This window comes from Fringilla coelebs, assembly GCF_963513975.1.
Source record: "Fringilla coelebs genome assembly, chromosome: Z".
NCBI lineage: Eukaryota > Metazoa > Chordata > Aves > Passeriformes > Fringillidae > Fringilla > Fringilla coelebs.
In genome coordinates, this window is record NC_140031.1 from 34,648,844 (window position 1) to 34,674,812 (window position 25,969).

General features: G+C 37.2%; 1 protein-coding gene across 1 annotated transcript; it reads left to right on the forward strand.

Moving 5' to 3' along the window:
- Positions 1–8,702: 8,702 nt before the first annotated feature.
- LOC311165436 (long-chain fatty acid transport protein 6-like) lies at positions 8,703–24,957 on the forward strand (the record flags this gene model as incomplete). Its single annotated transcript, XM_084225403.1, has 10 exons — positions 8,703–9,180; positions 10,211–10,423; positions 11,210–11,368; positions 13,012–13,136; positions 16,013–16,207; positions 17,613–17,703; positions 19,941–20,139; positions 20,481–20,578; positions 22,403–22,533; positions 24,781–24,957. 10 exons carry the CDS (start codon positions 8,703–8,705, stop codon positions 24,955–24,957), a joined length of 1,866 nt encoding a protein of 621 aa, XP_084081529.1.
- Between the last annotated feature and the right edge of the window lie 1,012 nt (positions 24,958–25,969).

Here is a 25,969-nt window from a genome sequence, read left to right on the forward strand (position 1 = left end):
GACAATGCTGCTGTCCCACAGTCTGCACAGCTGGGACAAGGCTGCCCATCCATGCTGCTGTCCCACAGCCTGCACAGCTGGGACAATGTTGCCCATCCATGCTGCTGTCCCACAGCCTGCACAGCTGGGACAATGCTGCCCATCCATGCTGCTGTCCCACAGCCTGCACAGCTGGGACAATGCTGCCCATCCATGCCTTCTGCAGCTGGCTGAGAGCAAGCCCAAGCCTCCCTCGGCAAGACAGAGGTCCTCTCCGTTGCCTGCTCACTGCAGGCAGGCCATGGCTTTGAGAAACATGTTGTCACACCATCTGCAGTGTCATCAGTTGTTGGCCGCTGGGCAGGAGGACCTCATCGCTGTGCAGCTGCCCACAGACCTGCAGCAGCAGTAAAACACCCTCTGGAGTACCATCTGCCTCAGGTCTCCACCTGCATACCTGGGCAACCCTTTTCCATGACCACCCAGTTTCCATGACCACCCAGTTTCCATGACCACCCAGTTTCCATGACCACCCAGTTTCCATGACCTCCAGTTCTTTCTTCTCTGGGTACATCAGAAATTGAGACTGACCTCTGAGAGTCAACACTTGCATGTAGTGAAGGACTTTGTAATGCTCACCCTGTGCTGCTTTGGGCTGAAACATAGATTTCTTGATCCAGCATGAGGTTCAGCCTCAAAAACCACAGGGCAAAGTGTGTAGGGAACCTCACAATGTTGCCATGCAGCAGAGTCCACCATCTGCTGGACCAGGATGACAGCCATGCTGCTGAGGAGCAGGAGGGCAGTCCCCTGATGCCCCCCATCCTATTGCCTCACCTGTTCCAGTCCCCTACAGCAGCCCTGCTGAAGCTGAAGAGGAATGCTCCAGCAGCTCAACCACTGCTCTTTATGGGGGTGCCAGCAGACCCCCAGTGTCCCTGTTCCCACCTACATTGAGAAGCTGTTGCCTCATGAAGATCCAGGGCAGGCCATGCCAGGTCCTTCCACTTCCAGCTGGGATAGAGAGCATTCACCCGGCAGGCCAGAAGTTCCCTAGGCTCTTTCCAGTCCTGCAAGAGGCTAAGCCACCAGAAGAATGCCCCAAACAATGATGAAAATGGAGCTGGGAGCTGGGAGCTGGTCCAGCAACTGGAATATTTGCCAGCCCACAAGTCAATCAGAAGGCTCTCAGTAGTCTAACAAGGAAATTAAATGGATGAAAAGTACAGAATCTTAGTGTTAATGTTACTGGCATTGCTATCCCCATCTCTGCTTTCTTCCCTACTTCCTGGGGCATGGCCTCTGCTTCCTCATGTGTTGCTGGCCTCTATGGATTAGTAGCGTGGGAAAAGGGGTGAGGGGATGCAGCTCCTGGCCAGGAGGAATGGCACATTAATGCTGCTGGGTCCTTCTACATATGCCAGATCCAGACCTGCATCTCTGCAACTGATCCCAGGCAGATGTTCCCAGACAGAGGTCTTCAGGGCCAGCCTGTGTTCCAGTGCTTATCATTCCAAGCCTGTGCTTATCCTCACCACACCCTCTGCCACCCTGGTGTTCTGCTCTCTTACCAGCCTGTATTGCTTGGGGCAAACTTGCTACAGCTGATGCCTTGTGAAGGCTGACCTAGAGCAGAAACTAGACAAAGAATAAAGTAGGTCTTTATTAAGAGGCCTCAACAGATGCACCTTGCGCAGCACAACTCATAATGGCCACAAAATGGACAACAGATCTCGGGGTCCCACACTTTTATAAGTTTTGGTGGCCATTAGCATATTGGAGCTAATTGTCCAGTTACAGCTTTAGCCCATGAAGTCCCATCCTTCTTGTTTTCCCTCTTCAGTCCACACTGTTTATGCTCTTGGGCCCGAGGTCTGGATCAGCTGTGCTTGGGTCCCCAGTAGAGAAGCAATTGTTTTGGCTACATGCGAAGAGAGCTTCCTATCCACTAATATGAGGCCTAGGCATACACACTAAAGCAGAAGAGAATCTGAAAAATTTAAAAGCTGAAACCTGAGGCATCATAGCAGCAACCAGATGCCTCCTACACAGAGTCATGACTTCTCTCTTCATCCTCCCCAGGGCCATACTCTGCCAGGCCAGGAGCCCAAGAAGTCCAGCAAGGGGGAAGCACCAAGTCCTGCCCCAGAGGACAGACCTCTCCAGGCACCTGCACGTTCAGCTATCCAGCAGGACACCCAGCTTTGCACACAAAGCCCTGGAGGTCGTGCCAGGCACCAAGCTGATCATAAGCCAGCAATGTGCCCTTGCTACTTATTCTAATTCAATGTGCCCTTGATACTAAGTTCTGGACTGCTTTAGGAGTTTTGCCAGCAGGATGAAGATGCTGATCGTTTGCCTGGAGTACTGTATTTGGTTCGGAGCTCCCCAGTACAAGAGAGCTGCACATGCTGGACAGAGTCTAGCAAAGTGCCATGGAGATCATCAGGGGACTGATGCATCTCTCCTTGGAGGATAGGCTGAGCAACCTGGGGTGGTTCAGCCTGGAGAATAGAGGGCTCAGAGGTCTGATCAATCTGCAAAAAGGCCTGAACCTAAAAGGTCCTAAAAAGGATGCTGCAAAGAAGATGGAGCCAGGCTCTTTCCAGCAGTGTCTTGTGACAGGAGAAAGAATATTGAAGAGCAGATTGGACATGATTCTGGGTGAGTGGCTCTAGCTGTCTCTGCTGAACCAGAAAACAAGATGACATCCAGAGATCCCTTCCAAGCTCAGCCTTTGAAATTCTGGGAAAGAATTTAAGTTATGTAAAGAGCCTAGTCCAATAATTTAGTTTTGGTGATATTAAATAGCGAAGTAAGGAAGGTAGTACAATTCTGCTTTACTTATGCTTGTTAGTCATCTGCAGGACACTGGAATGTATGATACTGGAATGTATGATACTGGAATGTGTGATACAAGTCCAGTTTCTGCTGCTAGGCAAATGGCTGAAATCTAGAACTGCTAGGAAATACTCATAGCCATTATGCTACGGAATAAAAGCTTTCTTTCTCTTCTGCTGATCCTTTTTCAGCTGAAACTCTTCTGTCTTCTTGGCCTTACTTTTTACTTCCCAATGTTGTCCTTGTTTTCAATTATAAAAACCACCACCTTTAAAATAATTTATTCACAAGGAAACAAAAACAGTAACAAAATCACAAAACAGTTTCCATTATTAGAAAGAAGCCAAATCTTCCCTCTGCTTGACCCTTCCTCCAAGCTATTTTCTGCATGTTCTTCTTCTCTAACAGACAAGTCATGTTTTCAGGCTATCTGCTCCATAGTAATCTTCTTCCCCTTACAGTGTCTTTAATCTTTTTCTTCAGTCAGGATGATACTCCAATCTTTCCATAAAGTGCTAGGGTACTGTATGACCAGCTCGAAGTTATGTCCTCCAAATGGAGTAAACAAAATAAAATATATATGTAGTATGTGAATAAAACAAAATCCATAAGCTTAACTAATACATTCTAATCTAATTAAATAATGTGAGCTATGTTGCATTTAAAAAAAAAAAAGAGAGAAAAAAGTCATGGCCTATAGATTTTCTAATAACTGAATGCCATAATTATGCCTCATGTCAGTACTCATACATATATAAAATATATGTCTTATAAAAATTTTAGAATACACAAACAGGAATCAGGCAATCCACATGTATTCAACAACCTTTTAAAAAGCTGTTTAGCTTGTACTTTTGAGTTTCAAATATTAGGAGGTTGGTCCACATGATTTAAACTGGCAGTCAACAGTGTACATGTTTTCATTAATGTAACCTTATCTACCTCCTTTAAGTGCACTGCCAGTGCCACATAATATAGTGTCCTTTTTCAGCATTTGCATAGTGTAACAAGAATGTAAATAGATTTTTGTATATTTGTATGACTAAACTTAAAAGATGTGTTAATCATAAAGGGCTTTTTTTCCTGTTGCATAGACTGCATGACAATGTCAGATAAATGTTACAGACATGTTAGCTGTGTGCTGCATATACTGTAGTTAGGAGCATATGGAAACATCACTAAGTTGCTTCTATTGCACTGAAACAGTAATTTCAACAGGTTAGTCCTTTCCCTCAGTACAACCCTATGTCTTGCTGCTTGTCATCCTTTCAAGCATATAAACGAGCAGTGCATAATTGACTTCTTCATCTTTTAACAATTAACTCTCAATACAGACAGCAAATACACTTTGTTCCAAAACACAGTGTCCAATTCCCTTTCACTCACATGCTTCAAGACAGCTGCAATGCAAGGAGTTACAGAGCTGGGGACCTGTGCTATCCAGGGGACAGAAAGGAGTCTACACCTGTATGTCTAGGCAACATACTAGGCAACAGCAACACACTCAAGGTGTGGAGCTTCAAGAGAACATCTGCTCTGACAAAACCAACGTTTTCAGACAACCCATGCACCCTTCCTACAAGGGATACACAGGGACAGAAATGATCTCATTGCATACAGGACATTAACCAGCATACACAGAAAAAAAGGTTGGTAAGCAAATGCTTTCCTTTATAATTCAGATGCTGGAAAAAGAACTGAGTATCAAATCAGCTGAATTAAAATGTCAGCCTTTCTTTTATAGATAATTTCTTATTTTACATAAAACAATGTCCACTGTGTGCATCAGAAATCAACTTAGAGATATCTTTTTATTTGCTTGCATTAAAATTTCCTGAAGCTCAACTTCAGAGAAACAACTCAGTCTATTCCTACTAATTATATGAGGACCTTCAAAACTCAGATTTTGCTGCATATTGGTTATATTTCTTTTAGCAAAGGTAGCATGTTGTTTCACTGAAAAAGCTGACAGATTACTTGGAAGATAGAATTCTTACCATAATTCTTGGTAAATATTTGGACTCCCTGTCTTTAGAAACCTTCCCTGTTTGTCATTATTCATGTGTTTACCAGAAAATAATGAAAAATAGTCCATTGTGTATTTTGATACCACTGACTATTGCCTTTTGAATTTCTTTTCATTTTCTAAAGAGATAGTTAAGAATATTTAATAGATACTTTAAAATATCAGTTCTCATTAAAAGGAGATGTTTCCAATCCTTGTGATTGCAGAGAAACAGCTGAAAAGAAAAAAAAAGGACCTACAAACCAGAGAGAGTAAGTAAACAAAACCCTGCTTTTCCCTGCTTTCTGACTTTATGGAACAAAAAAGCCATGACAAACCAAACCTAGTGAATTTGATGACCAATTAAGTAATTAATTAAATTGAAATTTTGTGCTTGCAAATTTCAAAGCAGAGGTTATGTGACAGTTGCTCAAAACACTAAGTCTTTTGAAATACTATTTCCACCTTTCAAAGCTCATATGAGAGAAAGTTTGTAAGCACTTTTAAGGTCATTGTAATATTAACTATGAGGGCAGTTACAGAAAGTCTTTGTTTCTCAGGTATTTCAGAGACATCTCAGATGGCTTAGAGAGCTAGGACATGAAGGCATAGAGGCCAATACATAGGGCTGTTTACATTCCCCTGGGTCTGGAGAACATGTCTGGATAGGCCTGATGGATCTTTAAATGACTGAATGATTTTTGTGCTATTGCTCCCTCCAGTACATTCCTTGTCTCCCAGAGTTACCCTTCCTGTGCAAGCAAAGGTGCAGACATGTTGTAGCCTGTGTTTCAGGTGGCAGCTCTGTTGTCCCATTCCCTTTTCTCTAACAGAATAATGCCAGACCAGAACCAGGCAAAGAAAAAGGGAGTTCCAACTGAGAAGAGCTAGCAGTGAGTTTCCATTGGAATAATACTTCTTCGGCATAGAATGCTCTCAACAGATTAACAGATTAAGACTAAGGACTGGAAATAACCAGACTGCACATTAAATAAAATCAGGCTAAAGGAATAACTCAGTTATTTTAAGACAATTGTTCAAATGCACTTTCCAAGACTTCAGAGTAAATTTACCAAAGACAACAGGAGAAAATATCCTGGAGCATCCAAGGCTGGATGGAGCTCTGAGCAACCTGGTCCAGTGAGAGGTGGTCCATGGCAGGGAGGCCGGAATCAGGTCATGTGTAAGGTCCCTTCCAACCCAAGCCTTCCATGATTCTGTAATTCTTTATGGACTTTTTGGACTAAGTTTATTTCTGACCATGCTGAGATAAAAATCTCAATACATGTGCAAAAAAATTCCACTTAATGGAAACTTGGTGAAAATAATGCAAAGAGACAACACAATCAGATTTCATATTTTGACTGGCAGCCTCTAAAAAAACCCAAACTCAACCAAACAACCGAACCATGCCAGAACTTGACATGGTAACTTAGTAGCTGATATTTGAGAAGCATACGAGGGATTTAGTTGGACTGCAAATTAAGCATGTGTTTAATACCTCCTTGGAAACAACTGGTTTCCAAGGAGATTTGCAGCAAAATCAAGACTTACTTATCACAGTGTGAAATTTTTTTCCAAAATGTTTTGAATTTGTCTAAATTTGAGAAAACATTTCATTGTTTTGAGCAGCCCCTTCATTTGCAGTGTAATTTCCTGCGCATGTACTTTTGTGAATGCTTTGGAGAAACCTTACAAGCAATAATCAAAAGTAAGCTAGGTTGTATTGCCAGAATAGTGCAGTCAAAAGCAAGCATCAGGCTTTTCATTCCAGGCATACAGCAGGTAACAACAGTATGATTTCTGCACTGCAGCTGGCTGTAGGACTGTAATCTCTCTCAGAGAGATGCATGCTCTTTCACAATTGTCACCCTTTCCTAAAATTCACTCCTTCTCTATGTATTGTATATTTTCCTTTAATTTTCTTTTGTTTTCTCCTCCAGAAACAGTATTTTACCCAAACAATTCTAAAACGAGAATTTATGGGCCTTTCCAACCACATTCAAGTGTGAAAAGGGTGAACGAAAACTAATCCTGACACAGCTTTGACGACTAAATTTTTCTCCCTGTAGACTGCTTATTTTTCCCTCTTTTTTTTTTTTTTTTTTTTTTTTTTTTTTTTTTTTTTTTTTTTTTTACTTTGAGTTGTTACTTATACATCATGGCTATTTTTGGCAATAGAAGTAATATAAGAATGCTAAAAGAAAGCTAGGGCTGAAACCTAGTCTAACACCATTATCCCTTTAATTTTCTCTTAAGATTATGTGCTTATTGGTTCAGTTTATGAAGTCTGCCAGTGGACTTTGCCTGGAGATAAATTTACTGGTTGATTCATTTCAGTGAGTCTTGCATGCTTGCATGTGGCAAAGAAAGCTGAGCAAAGGTTTCCAAATCACAGACAAGCCATGACACTCAGGAGATCTTCTGTTTGTGCCCTTGGCCATTAAACAATAACATTCTGAGAAAGGCAGAAAGGCAGTAAAGGAGCCATAGGAGCAAAAACAGAGGGTCTTTTAAGGGCACATCTATTCTAAGTCTAAACTTGCAGCTACTGCAATTGTTTCTTAACATTGGAAGATAAGGCTTTTGGCCAGATAGGTAATACAGTGTAATCAAGAAGAATTGACAGATTTCAAGGTAACTAAGAATGTCTCTTTGCAAATTGAAGACTTCAGGAACTGATGGGTTTAGAATTTTTGTTTAGAACATTAAAACATTGTGCCTCACATGCTTTAACTTCATTTGTAGGTTTTTGTGCAATTAATGCCATTATGCTTTCATTTTTAAGCTGCTCTTTTACTAATACATTTCATATGCTTTATGGTGCATACAAGATCTTGCTTTCTGCAAGACTTCCCCTGAATTTTACAGGCATATTCATTGGATATTTTTTAAAATGTAAACAAGCTGGAGGTATGTAACAAAAGTACAGCTAGTTTATTTCTAAACTACGGAGTAGAGGTCACCCCATTTAGAAAAGCCTCTCAGTCTGCTGAAATGTTCCTGAATCCTAGATTCTCACATAAGACATTTCAAATATTAGTAGTAATCATGGCTGAAACTTTAAAAAGGAGACTGGTCAATGCTATTTATATTATACTCTAAGGATCTTGCATGATCTTCACAAGTTCTCCCCATGACTGTTTGAAAATATGACAATTAATTTTTGCCTGAAATACTTTACAGAAGTCAATCATTGTTATACTATAAAGGTTGTTTTCCAAACCTCAGTTTGTGCACAATTTTGTTTGACACAGCAGGATGCTATTGTAAATAATGTAAATAACATAAATATTGCAAAGTTATTATTCACTGTTTATTGCAAATGCCAGAAAATCCTATGGTGAAAACTGGATACTTCAGAAGATGCAGAAGTTTCACAGTATGGTGCCTGCAATTTGTGTATGTTCAGTCTGTTGATCAGACTATTCAAACTTTTAGTCTCAAATGGTCTCAGATTCTAGCAGGCCAGAAAATACAACTTAGGCACCAAAGGACAACATTTGGTGCATCTTACAGGCATATGCTACATTACATACTTTCATATTATACATATGATAGTATATGCCTGGCCTGTTTATTTTCACCTTTTTTTAGTAAAAAGTAAAAAAATCTAGGCATAGTTTTGATTACAAGTTAAAAATCCTGCACAATCCTTTATTTACTCTTCACTCCCTTCTTCTTTTTTGTACTCTTGTGGGTCTTTTTATTCTAGTAAACACCAATAAGGTATTTTTAACAGTTCTCAAATTAACGGCTGGAATGGTAATTAGCTTGTTAACTTCCGGTCTATGTCTTAAAACTCAGTGTTAATTGCTATAATGTATGTATTTTATATGTCTGAGATCACTGAATGTATTATCGCCCTGCTCCAAGCATGCTATGCACGTGGATTTCAACAGTTGCCGGAGGAATAGCGGTGCTGTGTGTCGCCCTGAAGATCGTTCTCCCCTATTTCTGGGCAGACCTGATCTACTTCTTGAGATGGAAGAGGTCAAAGGCAACGGTAAAAAAGTGGGCGAAAAATGGAATTCTCTCCATAAGTGACCTTTTCAGGCAGACAGTGGAAAAAAATCCCCACAAGCCATTCCTTATCTATGAAGGGACAGTGTACACTTATCAGGACGTGGACAGGAGGAGCAACAGGGTAGCACAGGCCCTCCTGCACTATGGGAATCTGAAAAAAGGCGACACTGTGGCCCTGCTGATGGGTAATGGACCTGACTTCATCCATGTCTGGTTCGGGCTAGCCAAGCTGGGCTTCATCGTGGCCTTCCTCAACACCAATATCCACCCAAGATCGCTCCTGCACTGCGTCAATATGTGCGCAGCAAAAGCGCTGGTCATAGGGGAAGGTAAGTTCTGTGCTGTGTTTCACTTACTGCTCCCTTCCTACTCTTCCCTGCTTTTATCAACCATAGGGAATCAGAGCCCTTCAGAGCTGCCAGCTCTCTATATATACACATACTTAAGGGAAGAAAAGGAGGGGAAAAATAAGGAAAGAGGTAGCGTTGTCTAAAAATGAGAGAAAAGAGGTAATGTTTAAATTTCTACAGTTCTAGCCCAAAATAAGCCCCATGCAATTAATTAGTGGAATAAAAAACTTAAATCTGAAACTCTCCAATTACTGGACAAGGTACCAGGAGCAATAATTATGCATCAGCAAGAAAACAGCCTTGGGAGATAGTTTAGCATAATTTCATTTCCATTTCTATTTATTCATTTATGTGGCTTATATAAAACTTCACTGACTACAGGAAGACCGACACAGATTGCCTTTGTAGTTGTGATTTCCTTCAGCTCAAAACACCCACATAAAAATTTATGTTACTTTATAACTACTTTAAGTAGCAATCCCAAGGTAGCAGTGCTTGAAGCAAAAATTACAGCACAACGAGCTGCAGTTTCATCCCTGTTTATGGCATATTATGCAACACTAGGCAATTTATTTAACTTTCAATTCCTGTTTTCCCATCTTTTATACAGGTTGGCAGTACTACCAGAATTCCATATGAATTTGCGAGGGTTTGTTATTTGGTATATGCACCAAGTTTCACAACAAATGTGATTTAATTAAATCCTATATATTAGTAACACCCAATTAAGTTCATGGTGTTTTATCAATTACAATTAAAGCTGCATGAGAAATATAGGGAAATTAAACATCATGATGATTTTTTCACTGTCCACTATGCAGGTTAGCCCTCCTATGGCTGTGGTAGGCTAATACAGTGGTATGGTATATAATTTCAGTGCTAGTAACCAGGTCTGCTGTTGTATTTATTTTAATAATTACCATGATATTATTTTAATTTTTAATTATTATTTTAATAATTACCATGGGGTGCTTGTTTGTTTGTTTATTTGTTTGTTTTAACTTGGCAGATTGTTTAGGATCAATAGAGAAAGAATTTATTTTGAATCTCTTGGAAAATAATGTTGCTGTCTGGCTGATGAGCGCCAGTTCTCCTTTCCAGCACGTTCACACCCTATCAGACAAACTAGACAAGGTGCCTGATAATCCTGTTCCATCTCATCTTAGAGCTGTCACTGACACAAGAAACACAGCTCTGCATATCTTCACATCAGGAAGTACAGGTGAGGATATGTGCTAGCAAAGTACAGCTGCACCTCTGAAAATTAAGGCAGTACAAATAAAGCAAAAAGATACAAAAAGACAGAACTTGAATTTCCAAATCAAGACAGGGAGGATTAATTTATTTAGAAGCACAGTACACGTTAAACTGTTTTTGCTATAGGTTAACAAGAGTGTAATTTCAGTTACTGAACTTCTACATAGATACTCCATGGTTGAAATTAATTTCTTGATTATAAAGCAAATAAAGTCAGTCTCTAAGAGTTGCTCAGAAAGGAAGAACAGTAGAACCTCTGCTTTTGATTCTGAAATAGGAGTTGTTTTTAGAGTGGAGGAATGGGGAAATCCATCCACAAGTCAATCCAAGCAACTTTGTAGAACTTATTTCCATGGCAAGTAGAAGCTGAGTGACGCAGCAACTCTCCTGAAGTTTTCCCATTCTCACTTTCTGGCAAGGGAAACCTGAGTGTAGATTTGGCCTGGACACACCTGTGACGGGCATGGACTTTGTCCCCCAGATGAAACAGACACAACAGGGGGGTTGGGACTGCATTATCTTACACTATAATTATCCCTTCCAACCCTAACCATAATTCTATGATTGAACAGCTCTACAGGCAGAAAGAGTGAAGGAGCTGAGAGACTAAGAAGATATAAAACAGCAAAGCATAGGACAAAGACTCAGAAGAAGAGAATTCTCCCCATACATTCCCAACATAATTCTATTTAAAGCAAAATTATTAATGGATGCAGTACATTTACAGTTATTTTCTCTTTCCCTTTGACAGGTTTCCCAAAAGCTGCTATCATCACTCACCGCAGAACTCTGGCTGCCTCCCTAGCATTCACTCGGTGTGGTGCAGTTTCTCAGGATATTATATATGTCACTCTTCCCTTGTACCACATCAGTGCTTCTCTTCTTGGCATCAGTGGATGCATTCAGTTAGGTAATAGTTACCTTCTAGTGAAGTTTCATTAACTTGACAAGGCTATAACATGTTAGTATGATGTGAATAACTGCTAGTATGATGTGAATAACTGCTTGGTAACTCAAATATGTTTACCAAAAACATTTTGTAATTTTATCATTTTTATCACCTCCCCCATTTGCGGGCAATATCTAAGCTATGTGCATAGTTTTTGAAGCTTAGAAGAGACACTAATAGTTGTATAAATACAGCATAAAATGACTTGAGTTCTGTGTATTGTTAGCACCATTGCATAGGTTTAACCTGAAATCATATTTTTAACCTATGCCAAAAATCTGTAAAGCCATTCACCCAGGCATCTGAGGCTTGATTTTTAGTATCAGAAGCTATAAATGCATTGTGGAAGCCCAACCTTCAGAATAAGATTGACTAAATGTGTTGCAGAACTTTTTCAGTCTCTTATTTGAATAAGACCTACAGAGTTAGATTCATCATATTAAAGTGAAAAACAGGAAGAAGGACAAAATTTCCTCTGCTAAATTTAGTAATGGAAGTCATTTGTAGAGAGCTAGCAACCAGATATTTCCCAGGTACGTCCCTCTTTTCTGTTGTTAGAGTCTTGCCTAGATGCTGGGTTTTGGCATGCTAAGTATATAATGGGGGTGTTTTAAAAGATATTTCAGTGTTTTGTTTATTCAGGAACAAGGCAGGCAGGCATGCTGGCTTATAGTAACTGCATGCAAGACTGCTTCTGCCTAACAGAAACACAAAGGGGATGGAAAATGAGTGTATGAAGAGGTTTGAGGCTATGAATTTTCTTGGAGCAGAAAATGTAGGGCAACATCTTAGGTGTTTAGATAGAGACCTGGGAGTCTGGGATTTGAATGACAAAGCTTTGAGGAGGGTGAGGCTGAGGAGCTCTGAAAGGTTTCAAGACCAGGGAGGAACAGGCAAGATGGGATTAGAAGGGATTCAAAATTTGGAAGGCCCTGGGAAACCTCACAGACGACAAACAGGATTGGGCAAAAACGCATTTTTGAAAGGGTAAAAACAGAAATTGGTAAATTCTTGACTGACAATACTTAGGAAGGGATGGAGTGACAGATATGAGAGGTGCAGAATGAAGAGGCTTTTGGAATGGAAAGCTCTAAAAGAACATCAGGGTCACAGAAAAAAATGGTGTTGATTCTCAGTTGTCAAGGAACAGAAAAAGGTGAATGAAATGGAAACCACAAAGACAGCCCATTTCCTTTCCACCCCTTGTCACATAAATAGAGAAGTTGCAAGCTATTATTTCCTCCATTCCAAGATCTTTTTTCAGAGTTAAACTAGTTCATGATCTTGACAGAAACAAAATGTTTAGGATGTGACCTATTACTAGCAATGGGAGATCATTAAAAGTGTTACTTCTTTAACTTCTGTTACTCTAAGTTTTTAGTTACTACTCAGAAAAAGAAGCAAAGGCTTAATTGTGCAAGTTTCATTTAACAGACAGATTCTGTTGGAAATAGCTTACAATTTATTTTATTAGCTGAATTTATCATTAACTAAATTAAGAGAATGACAACTTTTTTTTTTTCTTTTTGTTACAATATTGGTAGAAGACAAGGGATTTATTTTAAAGGTTATTTTGAAATTTCTTATCTGTTTTCATCACATAGGAGCGACCTGTGTTTTGAAGAAGAAATTTTCTGCAAGGCAGTTTTGGAATGACTGTAGGAAATACAATGTTACCGTGTTTTTATATATAGGAGAACTCTGCCGCTATCTCTGCAATCAGCCCTGTGTAAGTTCTGTTTGCAAATGCAGCTTTAAGATATAGCAAATCTGAAAGTCAGATAGATTCACTCATTTCTGAATAGTATAGTATTTTCAATGTTCAATAGCTTTTTACAGCATACGCAGAATTTAGGTCTTGCGTTCCTTGTTATTACCAATAGCAATCAAGTTTACACAAGCAAATGAAGTGGTGACAAAGGAACAAACCTGGCAGGGTAGGACACTTTCACCCTGACACTGACAGAAGTGCCTCTGCAAAGCCAAACTTTTTGACCAGCAAGTCACAGGTCAGTCAGGAAAAGGTTTAAGCTATAAAAGCTTCAGCATACACAATGACCCAACAAGAGACTGAACCAGACTGAATGATTAAACAATTTCAGTGCTCTGTTCCAAAGTAATTGTTTATCAAGAGAGGCCTATTATATTCAGCATTTAATGGATGATAGTTATTTTTAACTTTGAAACTGATGAATGAGTTTTTATTAGTTTTAATCTTTTTCTTAGAGGCCTTCCCAAGGCACATTCTCTTCCATGTCTGTATATATGATAATGGATATATCTGTATGAAGCTAAAGCACTAACAGTGTGGTGCAAAACCTTGGTCCCCCCTGAGATAACAGTCCTAAAGATCATGACAATTAAATCATGATCAGGTTTGAAACAAAGTAAAGTGTCACCAAACAATGACAAGTAAATCTGAAAATACTTACCAAGTTGCAACTCTCATTTCTCAATAACAACTTAGTCAATTTTTTGGGAAAGCTTGGTTAATTTTTTAAATTTTATGCTTGGAAGTTAGGATATTACTGAAGAGAGATGACAGGAAGTATTCCTACCTGCCTCAGAAGACCTCATGTACAAGCACAAAGGTCAAATGATCTCCAAAGGTATTGGTCAGAGATTGATGCAAGGACTAGGAACAAGGAAATATGTGTCAGAATTCTCCAGCTGGTTTGAACAGAATCTTTTTATTGGATGGTCTGGATATAGGAGAGGGATCAAAGACAGAAAGTACTAAAGGGTACAAGGCAGGATAGCTGTTGGCCAGAGCTCAAGCCTGTACAAACAAGCCTGAACAGGACTCAAGCCTCACCAACAGCTACTACTGCATCAGTAGTCCATGGGTCAAGAAACCACAAAGGGATAATTAGCTAGTCCAAACCAGTTGTAGAAAGGTTTCTCCTGCAGGGAAAAGCAATGAGAACTATCATTTTGTGACTCAGTGATAAAAATTTAACAGAGAAGAAATAGATAATTAACTGGCAGCTGAGAGGGGAAAAACAGAGATGGCCTGGGTGAGTTGAGGAAGGTGAGGTTGCTGACAGGAGTGGATCAGGTACATCAGGAGCTCTGTCAACTTACATCCTACTAGATCTTGCTTACATGACCTTACTGGACTGTGGCCACATATAACACATAACCAGATGTTATATGCGTAAATAACAGGTAACCTCTACTGTACCACACAGGTTCATCTACACTGAAAGAAACCCCTGCAGGGTAATAGGTCTGGTGTGGTTCAGGACTAGGACTGAACATGAGGAACCTGAGTATGCTCTACATCATACACAGGGTGTCTGTCCTTCCCTCCTTTCACTGAGCATGCCCAGGTCTCACAATTTGAGAAAGAACATGGATTTGGAAACTAGGAGGCACTTGGGGATTTCTTCATGTGGCCAGAAACTTTGTGACTAATTACATCTACTGCAAGATAACCAGACTCATGTACCTATCAGAAGTAAATATTAAGCCCACAGAATGTAACAAAATACTGACAAAGTATGTCAAAGAATGTCTTTGAAGGGAACCATATAACTTTTAAACAGACATTTAAAATTCAAGGAAGTTCAGGGAAATGCTGCAGATTGTTGAACCAGACCTGAACTAAGGTAAGAATAACAGTTTCTCCCATTGCTTGTCATCTCTCAAACTCTTGAGTTTTACTTCAAGTCTTACAGTATCACAAAATACATTGGGGAAAAAAATCAAAACCCATCATTTCATCCTGAAGAGAAAGTGTTGAAGAAGGGACAACATTATGCATGAAGGAAATCTCCCAGCCAGCCTCCCAGCTGGTTCAAAATTGAGTGGGATTGCGTACACGTGATCAAAACATTTAATCCTTCAGACTTGCCATTAAAATTGCAAAAGAAAACACATCTGATTAGGCAGAAGCAGGGAGTATCAAACTCCAGTTTGGCTCCTCTGTTTAACAGTGAGGTTTAGTCTGCATTACGGTTGATCCTGCCGTGGCAAATAATCTGCCATAACATGCAGGCCTGGGTCAAATGAAATTGTCTGCTAATGCATAGTTCAGAGAACAATTATATGTGAATGTCTTTGAAAGTCAGAAGTTTGAAACGCTGCTAAAATATTTCAGGGCAAAGTTCCATCTTTAAGTCACCTTAATATTATTTAGAAATCAAACATAATTTTACAGTTGTAAAGATTAGAGTAACATTGCAACAAAACCAAAAGGCGTTTATTTGATTTGAAGGAACCATTCCTGTTGACCTGAAATAAGTTTATTTTCTGCTGACATTTAGCCATAACTATTTATTTACAGCTAAAATCTTTTAAACTTTGTAATATACATCCTCTTTATAGAGTTTATAACTGAAAATTCAAAGAATTACAGAAAAAGGTTTTCACCCTGCAAAAAAACCTCAACCTCAGATCAAGATTTCTTATGCTTTTCTGTTTTATTTTAAAAAACAACAACAACAGCAAAAAAAAATAACCTTTCTGTGAAGTATTTTAATCAAGGTGGCAGTTCACAAATTAAAATTTTTCTGTTAGAAACATTCTGTTCTGTTAGGTCAATTTTAGGTATTTAGATCCTCTTTTCCCAGCTACAGAATGTTTCTTATTGTCTGTTCACAGAAAGAAGAGGACAGAGTTCATGAAGTGCGCCTTGCCCTTGGAAATGGTATTAGACCTTCTGTATGGAAAGAATTTCTGATGAGGTTTGGCCCAGTTAAAATATTTGAATTCTATGGGTCCACAGAAGGAAGTCTTGGTTTCCTGAACTACACAAATAAAATAGGAGCTGTGGGCCGTGCTGGCATCTTCTCAAAGGTAAGAGTTTTCAAAGCAACCAACCAACCAACCAATTAACCATACAATAATTTAAAAAAAATAAAAATTAAAAGGCATGGGAAAGGCAGAAATCATAAAGAACAGGAAGGAAAAAAATGCTTCCTTCTTTCTAGATACAATAATAATAATAATTGGTTCATGAAAACAGAAGTCTTATTCTTAGCCACTTCCTTGACTCTATTCTCTGTACATATATTTTGAAGCCACAGTAAATATACACAATGAGTACGTAGGAGCTTGTGTACCCAACTTTTTCCCCAGAATATATTAAAAAAAACCCAAACTGACTGTGTAGAAGTGACTACCCACAGGACTGGGTAATGATTTTTATTAAAGTTTACTTATCATCCTGAAAACCCACAAATAACAAATGATGAGGCCAGAAACTAGTTTTGATTTGACTTTTGGTATGAATCAGGAGATAGATATTCCAAAGCAAACTTACACAAATTTTTTTCTTTGGCTGCATCTCTGCTCATTAAAACTAGAGTCACACTTTCTCTGAAATAAGATTAGCAAAACAAAAAAAATTCATAATTCTCAGCAAATAAAGGAGAACAATATTAATCTCAAAATATCTAAGCTGTACAATTACGTATACAATCACTGTTGAAATTCTCCATGTTTCTACCATAAAAACATCCTGGCAGTCTCAAATGCTTTTCCAATTTGTACAGTTTCTGTGAATCATGAACATTATACTACATTAAATACTATTCAAACAATACTAAAGATTCAGATCAGTTAAGATCAAGACCAAATGACTTCCAAATGATTTCTGTTTTATATCTGAGATGCCAAAAATGCTTTGGCATGACAATGACATCTCTGCAAGACTTTCCATCTTCTAGCAATCTTAACCATGTGGATGGAGGACTGAGGCAGGAAAGTCTAATTAAGTCATGAAGTTGAAAGCTTTCATTTGCACCTGTCTGGTGTAATTTTTGAGATATCTGTAAATTTATTTTGTGGTTTTTTTTTTTTTTGACAGAGAATCATCTTGATTTGCATTCTAGAGATTTTAGAAATGGATGGCAGTTTTAAGGCAAAGCTGACAATTTGATCAAATGCACTTTATCCTTCATATAAATTATTTGAATCTGACCCTACTCTTAGACAATGGGCTTCTTTTTATCAATAAAGGAGATGAACACTTACCTGTATATGTACACTTAGTGTTGCTTATCATGATATAAACACTTTCTGACAATTGCCTCTTAGAATACTGTCAGTTTATTTCAGGCTGTCTCAAGTCTCCAAAAGTCATTAGGGACCATTCATCAATTCAAAGCAATTTTTATCAAAGCTAGAAAATTAGTAAGAAAGAGATAGTTTTAAGTATGAATATGTGGTTTTGTTTTGGTTTTTTTTTTTTTCTTTTTAGTTTCTATATTCTTTTGAGTTGTTGAAATATGATGTCTGGAAACAAGAACTTATAAAAGATGAAAATGGAAGGTGTAAGAAAGCACCCATAGGTAAGGAAAAATATTAGTTATCTATTAACTAACAGATGGCTCAATTTAGATTATGATATTTCTGTGAGGAAGAGATTTTTGACATACACCTAGAACTTGAAAATAGAAAAAAATAGGAAAACTGATCCAAATAGAGATCTGTTGCTAATATATGCAATAATACATCCAAATATTTATAAATTAACCCAAAAGAAAAAAATTACAAACATATAAGAAAAATAGTAATATTTGGGACCCATAATATTTTTATTCTCACTTGAGAAGGGCTTGTTCCTATTCCTGGAAAAATCAGATTTTTTAAATGTGCTTTTTTTTTAAGAAAAAGAAAAGATACAGTAATTCTCAGGTATGTTGTGCTCTGAGGCCAGGTGTTTAAAGATACTTTCTAAGTTTCAGATTTAAAATCCGGATGAAAACCAGAAAAATTTCAAATTGTGGATCATATTTTTATAATTACTGACAAAACCAGATTTATCATTTTAGTAGCTAGAGTTGCACAGACTTTCCAAACTCCTACTTAAAATGGAATACTCCACCTCAAAGAGTTGAAGCTCCCAGACTGAAAATAAGGTAGTCTTCTAGCTGAGAACATGCTTGAGAAAAATCCTGAAAACTGAGTCTCAAATAAGAGCACTGCGTTTATCAAAGCCACATCAAATATTCATGCGCCTGTGTACACATGCACAAATCCATCTGTGTCAAAGTTGTCAATTCTGGGGAAAAGGTCTTTAACATCACTAGTTTTAGTATTGTAGATTTAATTATCATAGAGATAAAAATCCTGGAGGTAGAGGAGAGGCTTGTACAGATGACCTAAATGATAACAGGTTATGATAATGTCAGATCTCAATGACACACAGCAGTATTGGTCATCAAATCAACAATTATTATTGCTTATCTTTGACAATGTAACATTACATATCACATTATATATATTATATGATTGATATGATATGATATGATATGATATGATATGATTGATATGATAGTAGTACTGGAAAAAAAAGTAGCAATCTCCTATTTTTTCTGATAAGATATTATTTGCTGACGATATCCAAATCAAGAAAAATATTCTTTTTTTTTTCTTGAAAAGAGCTTGCTTCCTCACTGCAGTCACATTAGAAACTGCATGAAAAATTATTGGATTCTCTGTGAAATTGATAAAATTCCCAGTTTCATGACACAACTAGAAAAATTTTTCAGGTTATTACACATATTTTTTAGACAACTTTGAAGCTGTCCCTTGATGCAATGTGAAATTGTAATGACTAAATTCACAAAATGGACTAGTGGGTCCTCCTGTAAAAATGACTTGAGGTTAGAGCAAATCCTTTTTTAAATTCAATATTTTTGTTTGGTTGTTCTTTTGTTATAAATTATGCATTGTATTTGCAGCAATGTCTGCTCCTCTTCTGAAAGGTAGTATGAGCTTTCATTCCATTTGCCATATTGATTGTTCAAAAAAAATAAAGAGGATTAAATTTAGGATTTAGAAATACAGTCATGAAGAAAATTATTTGTTTGAAAATATCTAATTACATCTGCTGAAGGAGTAAAATAAAAGTTTTTCAAAGATAGAATTATCTTTTAACCTCAGGAGCACATTGAGAACAAAGCCAGAGATAAAGAATAATAAAAGAAACATGTTCAAAGGGCATTCTGAATCAATACCAGGGCAGTCAATGGAAGTTTTGTCCTTGTTATAACTAGGACTTAGGCAGCAACAAGCAGTGATGCCCAGTAGGGATATACTTCAGAGACCCCTTGATGATCAGGGGTGCACATTGTGGATCACAACTTGTTTTGTCACACCAGCACACCAGTGCTAAGGCAGTAGCATCCCTATACTCTGGAAAACCTCAAAGCCCTCAGAAATCTTAGGTACTCTACATATTGCCTCTACATGTATTGTTTGACTACCATCACCCTTTTCAAAGTACATAAAGGATACATAAAGATAAATCATCTTTTCAATGGGGAAATGCTTTTTCCGGGGAAGTGATGTACAACACACTCCAAAAATCCCTTCCCTATGGTTCAGATTTTTGGATCAGAAGGAAGCAAAATTGAGTTCCTTTTCCATTCACCCATTTCTTCTGTTCAGGAAAGAACTACGGTAATGTAGCAATAAGACACACAAAACCAATGTGGCTTTCCAAAGGATTTTTAATATGATAATTTATGCTCTTAATAGCTCACTCTATATATGTTTATTTCCCCCTTTTCACGACCTGCAGGTAAACCTGGTCTTCTAGTTTTTCAAGTTACTGAGGATGGCCCATTTTCTGGATATGTTGGAAATAAAGAAGCCTCAGAGAAGAAACTCCTGCGTAATGTGTTTGTGGAAGGAGATGTGTACCTTGACACAGGGGACCTCCTGGTGATGGATGAGGATGGGTTCCTCTACTTCACTGACCGGGTGGGAGACACTTTCAGGTACAGCACAAAGTTAAGAGTGAATCCAGGGAGCTTGGAAGAAATCACACATATGCAGGTCTGGGTGACACAGATCAGACTCAAACGTGATGAAGGTCAACTTTGTTTAAACAAAACCACTAAAGATAGGAATCGACTCCTACAAAGTTCACTCCAACATGTTGGAATTTTTCAAATTTCGCATTTCTTGTGTCACTGGGATCTCAAATAACATGGCACTAAGCCAGAAAATGATTCTTCAGTTAAGAATGTAGCCCACATTAAAAGTAGTCCTCTGTCACATATAGAATAAAACATGTATAAGCTAAGATTTATATTAATATAAGAAATATTTTCAACAGGTGGAAAGGAGAAAATGTTGCCACTTTAGAAGTTGCAGAGATCATTGGTATGATGGATTTTGTCCAAGAAGTTAACGTTTATGGTGTAAGCGTAAAAAGTAAGACATTCCCTATAGTTTAAGAGCATAAACTGGAGTTTATAGTAATTTCTTACTGTAACTTTTCTGTTCTTGCAACTGCATGCACAAGTACATGTAAGTATATAAGTGGTTTCAGCTTGGCAATTCAGGCTTTTCTACAGTGTTTTGAAATTTCAGTTTCAGCAAAATGCTGCATTTAATAAACATGACATGCTGAAATTTTGTAATGAAAGAAAGAAAAATTTGGATAAATTAAAAATTGTAACACAGGAGTGAGAAATATGAAGTGAGAATTAAAAAGTTATGAACCACACAAGACTTCTCTTACATGAAAGGCTTTCATCTGAAAAATGGTAAGATAGAATATATTAAAAGATAACATCTGAAACCAGTATCTTATGAGTACTGTCCAAGAACACATATATTTTTTCATAATTGGAATGCTCTCAATCATATATGATGCTTCATAAAAATACACAATATCATACTGAAAAGCTGTAGGAAACCAAATTACAAAATAAAAAAAAATTCTCAGCAGATGCAGCCATGGAAGAAACAGGTTGAGGAAGACAAACTTTTTGTGGTGCTGAGTAACTATTCATCATTTCCTTTGGAGGCAAATAAAGTCTAGTATTAAAAGAAACTAGTCACATGAAGAAGAAGCTGTCATGAGACAGCAATGGGAGATGGGAAGCACAATGGGTTCAAGGAAAAAGGATACATAAAAATAAAATTCAAAGGCCATCATCTGAATGGTTGATCAGCAGGTGACAGTCATGCAGTGCATGCAAATAAAACTGTAATCTAATATTCAAAGCATTTCTCATTATCATCTACAGCTGGAGCTCATGGGAGCTCCTCAAAAGGGTTATTGCTACCTCAGGCAGTAAATAGCACATAAAAAATGCCTCACAGTTCACATCAATTTTTGGTTGTAGTGTCAATAATATCTAGATAGCATGGTCTTTCATATTTCTATATTGACTTGAGTATCAGATATTGCCATAACAAACTTCACAGCATATCACCAGTTCAGTAATGGCAGATTCATTTTCAGGGAAAGGAATACCCATATTTTTCTTTCCAGTGCCTTAAGGCAGGCCTCAAGGCTGCTCTTTTTTTCTGAACAGATTTAACTGTGGCAGCTGATTTCTTCCAACTCGGACATTTTCTCCACTTAAAATTTTTTTCTTGTGTTTCAATAAATAGAATGAAGGAACTATGTCTGGTACATATTTTTGAAAAGGGTTTTGTTTCAGTTTGCATGTCAAACATAATTTGATGGCAGTAATTTACTAGGAGTCACATATTTTGTCACAAATTTGTCTGTGGGACAGAGTGGAAAGCACTCAGCACTGCCTTTACAGTGCACAGTAGGCATTTAACTTTATATAGAACAAGTAGAGTCTTATACATGTTTATGTCCATCTGCTGCATTAGTCTTTATGTGGGTGCGTTCAGGCTTTTTTTAATTGATGCTCCCTAGGATTTAATTAGGCTGTTATATTGCCAGTGTTCAGGTAGAAATAAAACCTAGCAGGCAGTTCCAGCTACAGAGAATTCCCAATAAAAAGACATATGTGACTTTTTTTAAATTGAATAAACCCACTGAAAGTAACTCTTAAAGTTCTCCAATACCATGTATAAATAAAATAAGTAAATAAAATATAATATACCTTATAAATAAAATATCATATACTTTAAACTCAGTGATGTCTGAGAAAACAGGATGGATATTTCACAATATCAATTTATTTGTTCTGAATATTACTAAATCCACCCAAATATTATAAAACATTCACATATACTCTTACTTGTCATACTATTTTTCAATTTTTTTAGATTATGAAGGAAGAACAGGGATGGCAGCTATTGTGCTTAAACGTTACCACAGCTTTAATGGAGAAAGACTTTATAAGCATGTTGAGAACTTCCTCCCAAGTTATGCCCAACCACGCTTTGTGAGAATCATGGTAAGACAATCAGGTGTCTGCCACTTGTATTCATCTTCTGTCTGACTTGAAAGTTGGTCACTTCAATCATGTAATGCAGAATGCATTTTACTAACAGTTTAAATATTTGAAAAAGGAAATAGTAGCCTAAATTACTGTTCCTATAATTGTTATTATGATGAATTTTAGCAAATAGATGATAAATTAAACTTCTATTTTGTTTTATGGATCCATCCATACCTAAGAATCCTTGTTGGGACTAATAATTTTGCTCTTGGACTTTGCTTCAAAGTACTTTAACCAGTGTTTTCTTCAAGTCAATAGAAGGCTAAGCAAACACGTGTGCAGCCTTACTCATAAGAGTGTCTTCTTATAACAGGGTGACCTGATCCATTTCAAACCTTTTCCTGTTGTGGCTATTCTTGAAGTGATTATTATCCACTGTTACTGACAAGGCACCAAAGAAATACCAGGTTATTACAACAGATAGTAAAAGTTTTATGGAGATTTCCTAATGTGAGAATTAAAATGCACTCACGTTTTAAAGTACAAAAGCAGAACTGGGATACAACTCTTTTTTAATGTCCACTTTAAAAGTACAGGGATTATACCCCTTGTGAACACCCTGCAGGATGATCTGCAACCAGGCAGGAGAGTATGAACAGCAAAGGGTAGGAAAAAGCTCCACATTACATCATCTGAAAGTGTGTGGCTCACAGTTTTCCACTGTTAGGGGATGCTGAGAGGCATTTGGCAGCTTTACTTTTCCTTAAATACTGATACATTGTCAAAAAGGTACAAATTGAAGAACTTAAAGATTGAGAAAAACCTTTTTTTCCACTAACAGATTACTGTACTAAGTAAATGTACCTTCACATGCAGTAAGCATAGGTTATACTGTCTATGGTGCTTCAGGACATAAGTGGTGTCTTCCAGGAAAAGCTTTTGGAACTGATCTGTCTTTACTGTTCCACTAGACTGAGCAAATCTATACAGAGCTCTAAGATTTATATATGTAGAACTGATTAAACCTGCTTGCATTTACATGTTCTTTGACTGAATCTTTTTTTGGGTAACTGAGGAGGAGCCAAAGTAAACAAAGTTACTAGCAGTACTAATTAACTAATATTTACGATTTACACAAATTTTTAATAAACTAAATAAATTCAATTTTATTTTTAAAAAATCAAAATGAGAAAAAATTGTTTTTGCTTTATAAAATGTCTTAGAGGAATAAAACAGGATTTATTTTCACAATTTTCTGTTTGGAAGAAAATTTATTCCCCTCTCTAGGTCCTGAGAAAGAGGTCACCCTAAACAAGACTGACAAAGAAATACTTGAAATTCTCATGCAATATTGGATTAAAATCAAAATCATTCTTGAAAAATTTTCAGCAGTCAGTATGTAGGTTTTTTCCAATATGACTTGCAATTATAGTTGACTGGTTTTGTGCAAATCAGACAGACTGATTTTTTGTTCTCAGTATCTCCTACTTCATTCTGAAGAAATAACAGAGGCATGGGGACAAGGATGCAGAAAAACCAGGGAACTCCAGGGTTCTGTTATTTCTTCCACCTGAGTTTTTTTAAATTCCTTCCAACAAGAACTAAAAAGTGGATCTTTTCAGCGTGGGAACTAAAACAAAAGGTTCACTACATTGAAAACACCATATAAGTAATAACAATGATTGAGACCAGTCTGTTTTAAACTTTTAATGTAAACAACTTTCAAAAGGCAATTTATTTATATACTACTTCTGCTCAAATACACCAACCATTGTGTGCAGAACAGCTTGTTCATGAATTGGCATTTTAATAATGGCTGTGTAGAAACTCCTTATACCGGCGAGTAAGACAAGAAGGCATTTAACATTGTCGGGTTTAATGTTTTAAATTAAGCTTAGCAGTAGGAAATCAGAAGAGAGCCTACACCAAAAAATCAGTCAGCTCTTTGCAGAGCGTCACCAAGTGTTCCACATTCTACTGATTTTGTGCTGGACTGCCCTAAGGAAAGTTAAAAGAAAATGCATATGTTGAAATAGAAACTTGATATCTTGTGTGTTGCTTTAGTAGGAAAATGAAATAGAAATAAAATATTCATTTAGATTTAGATTTAGATTTCACTGCACTTGTGAATCTGATAATTGTTTAACTGAAGAAATTCTACAGTCAATTGTATGATCTATTTTATTCAGTATGTAAATCAGAATTTCACTGATATAGACTGAAATGGAATATTGCACCTTACTTGAATAATTTCTTTTGTAGGACGTTATGGAAATTACTGCAACTTTCAAGCATCAGAAAATGCGTCTGGCAAATGAAGGATTTAATCCAGAAATTATATCTGAACCTCTGTATTTCATGTATGAACCTGCACGTTCCTATATCCCTATGACAAGAGAGATATACCAGAAGGTGGTTTCTGGTGAAATACGTTTATAAAGCATAGAAATAGAATTACTCTATAATACAGAAAATTTTGTATATACTCCTGAAACCATTTCAGCAGGTGCCACTATGCAGTATTTGTTTTAAAAATACAAGATATTCAAATTAGTCTTATGGTATTAAAATTTGTCGCTTCCGAAGATACAGACTCAATAGTTATGTGCATTGTGTAGGCTGCACTGCATCTGCTCATATTATTTCCTCACACATGGGCTCACATATGCAAATTTTTATTTTACATGTCTCACTGATTCAAATTATTTTTGTCTGAGCTACCATTATCATAACCAAGCTGAATATTTTACGCACCTACATTTTATTCTGACTCTGCTTTTAAAATGAATAAATAATTAGATCAATAATGTCCTAGGCTTTAATAAAGTGAGCCATCAGAAACGTAAGCAAAATACTGCTCAAGCACTGCATGTAAACCTCTGTTCAATATTTGATAGTCATACAATGTAATATTTAATTGCAGTATTTTATGTCATGCTCAACTTCAGGCTTTTATGGAAAATAAACATTCAGTAGTGAAATATACTTGTAGTATTTAGTGTATATTATTTTCCACAATTTACACCAGAACACAGATTATTTGCAAAAATTCATGCCTGATGGTACATTATCTCTTCTTTTACTTAGAAGTTGTCATATTCCTGAAGCTGAAAATGGGACAAAATTTACTATAGCTTTTACCGGAAAGGAACACCTAGAAACTCATAAATGGAGCTAGAAACTTTCAAAGGCAGAATCAGATCAGAGAATATAACAACATACCTGATGGATGTACTTTCCTTGAGTATACATTTCTGGTTTCATTTAAAAATCAAACAAGTCTGCACTTACATGAGGGAAAACCTCCCTACTGTACCATTCCCTGAATTCATGTGACCTTTTGCCTGGATTAATAAAATATCTGTACTATGAAGCTAATGCTTATCCCAGTTAGAGCCTTACAGACTTGCATGATTTCCCCAAGCATAAGACTTATTTTTTCTTGGTTTTC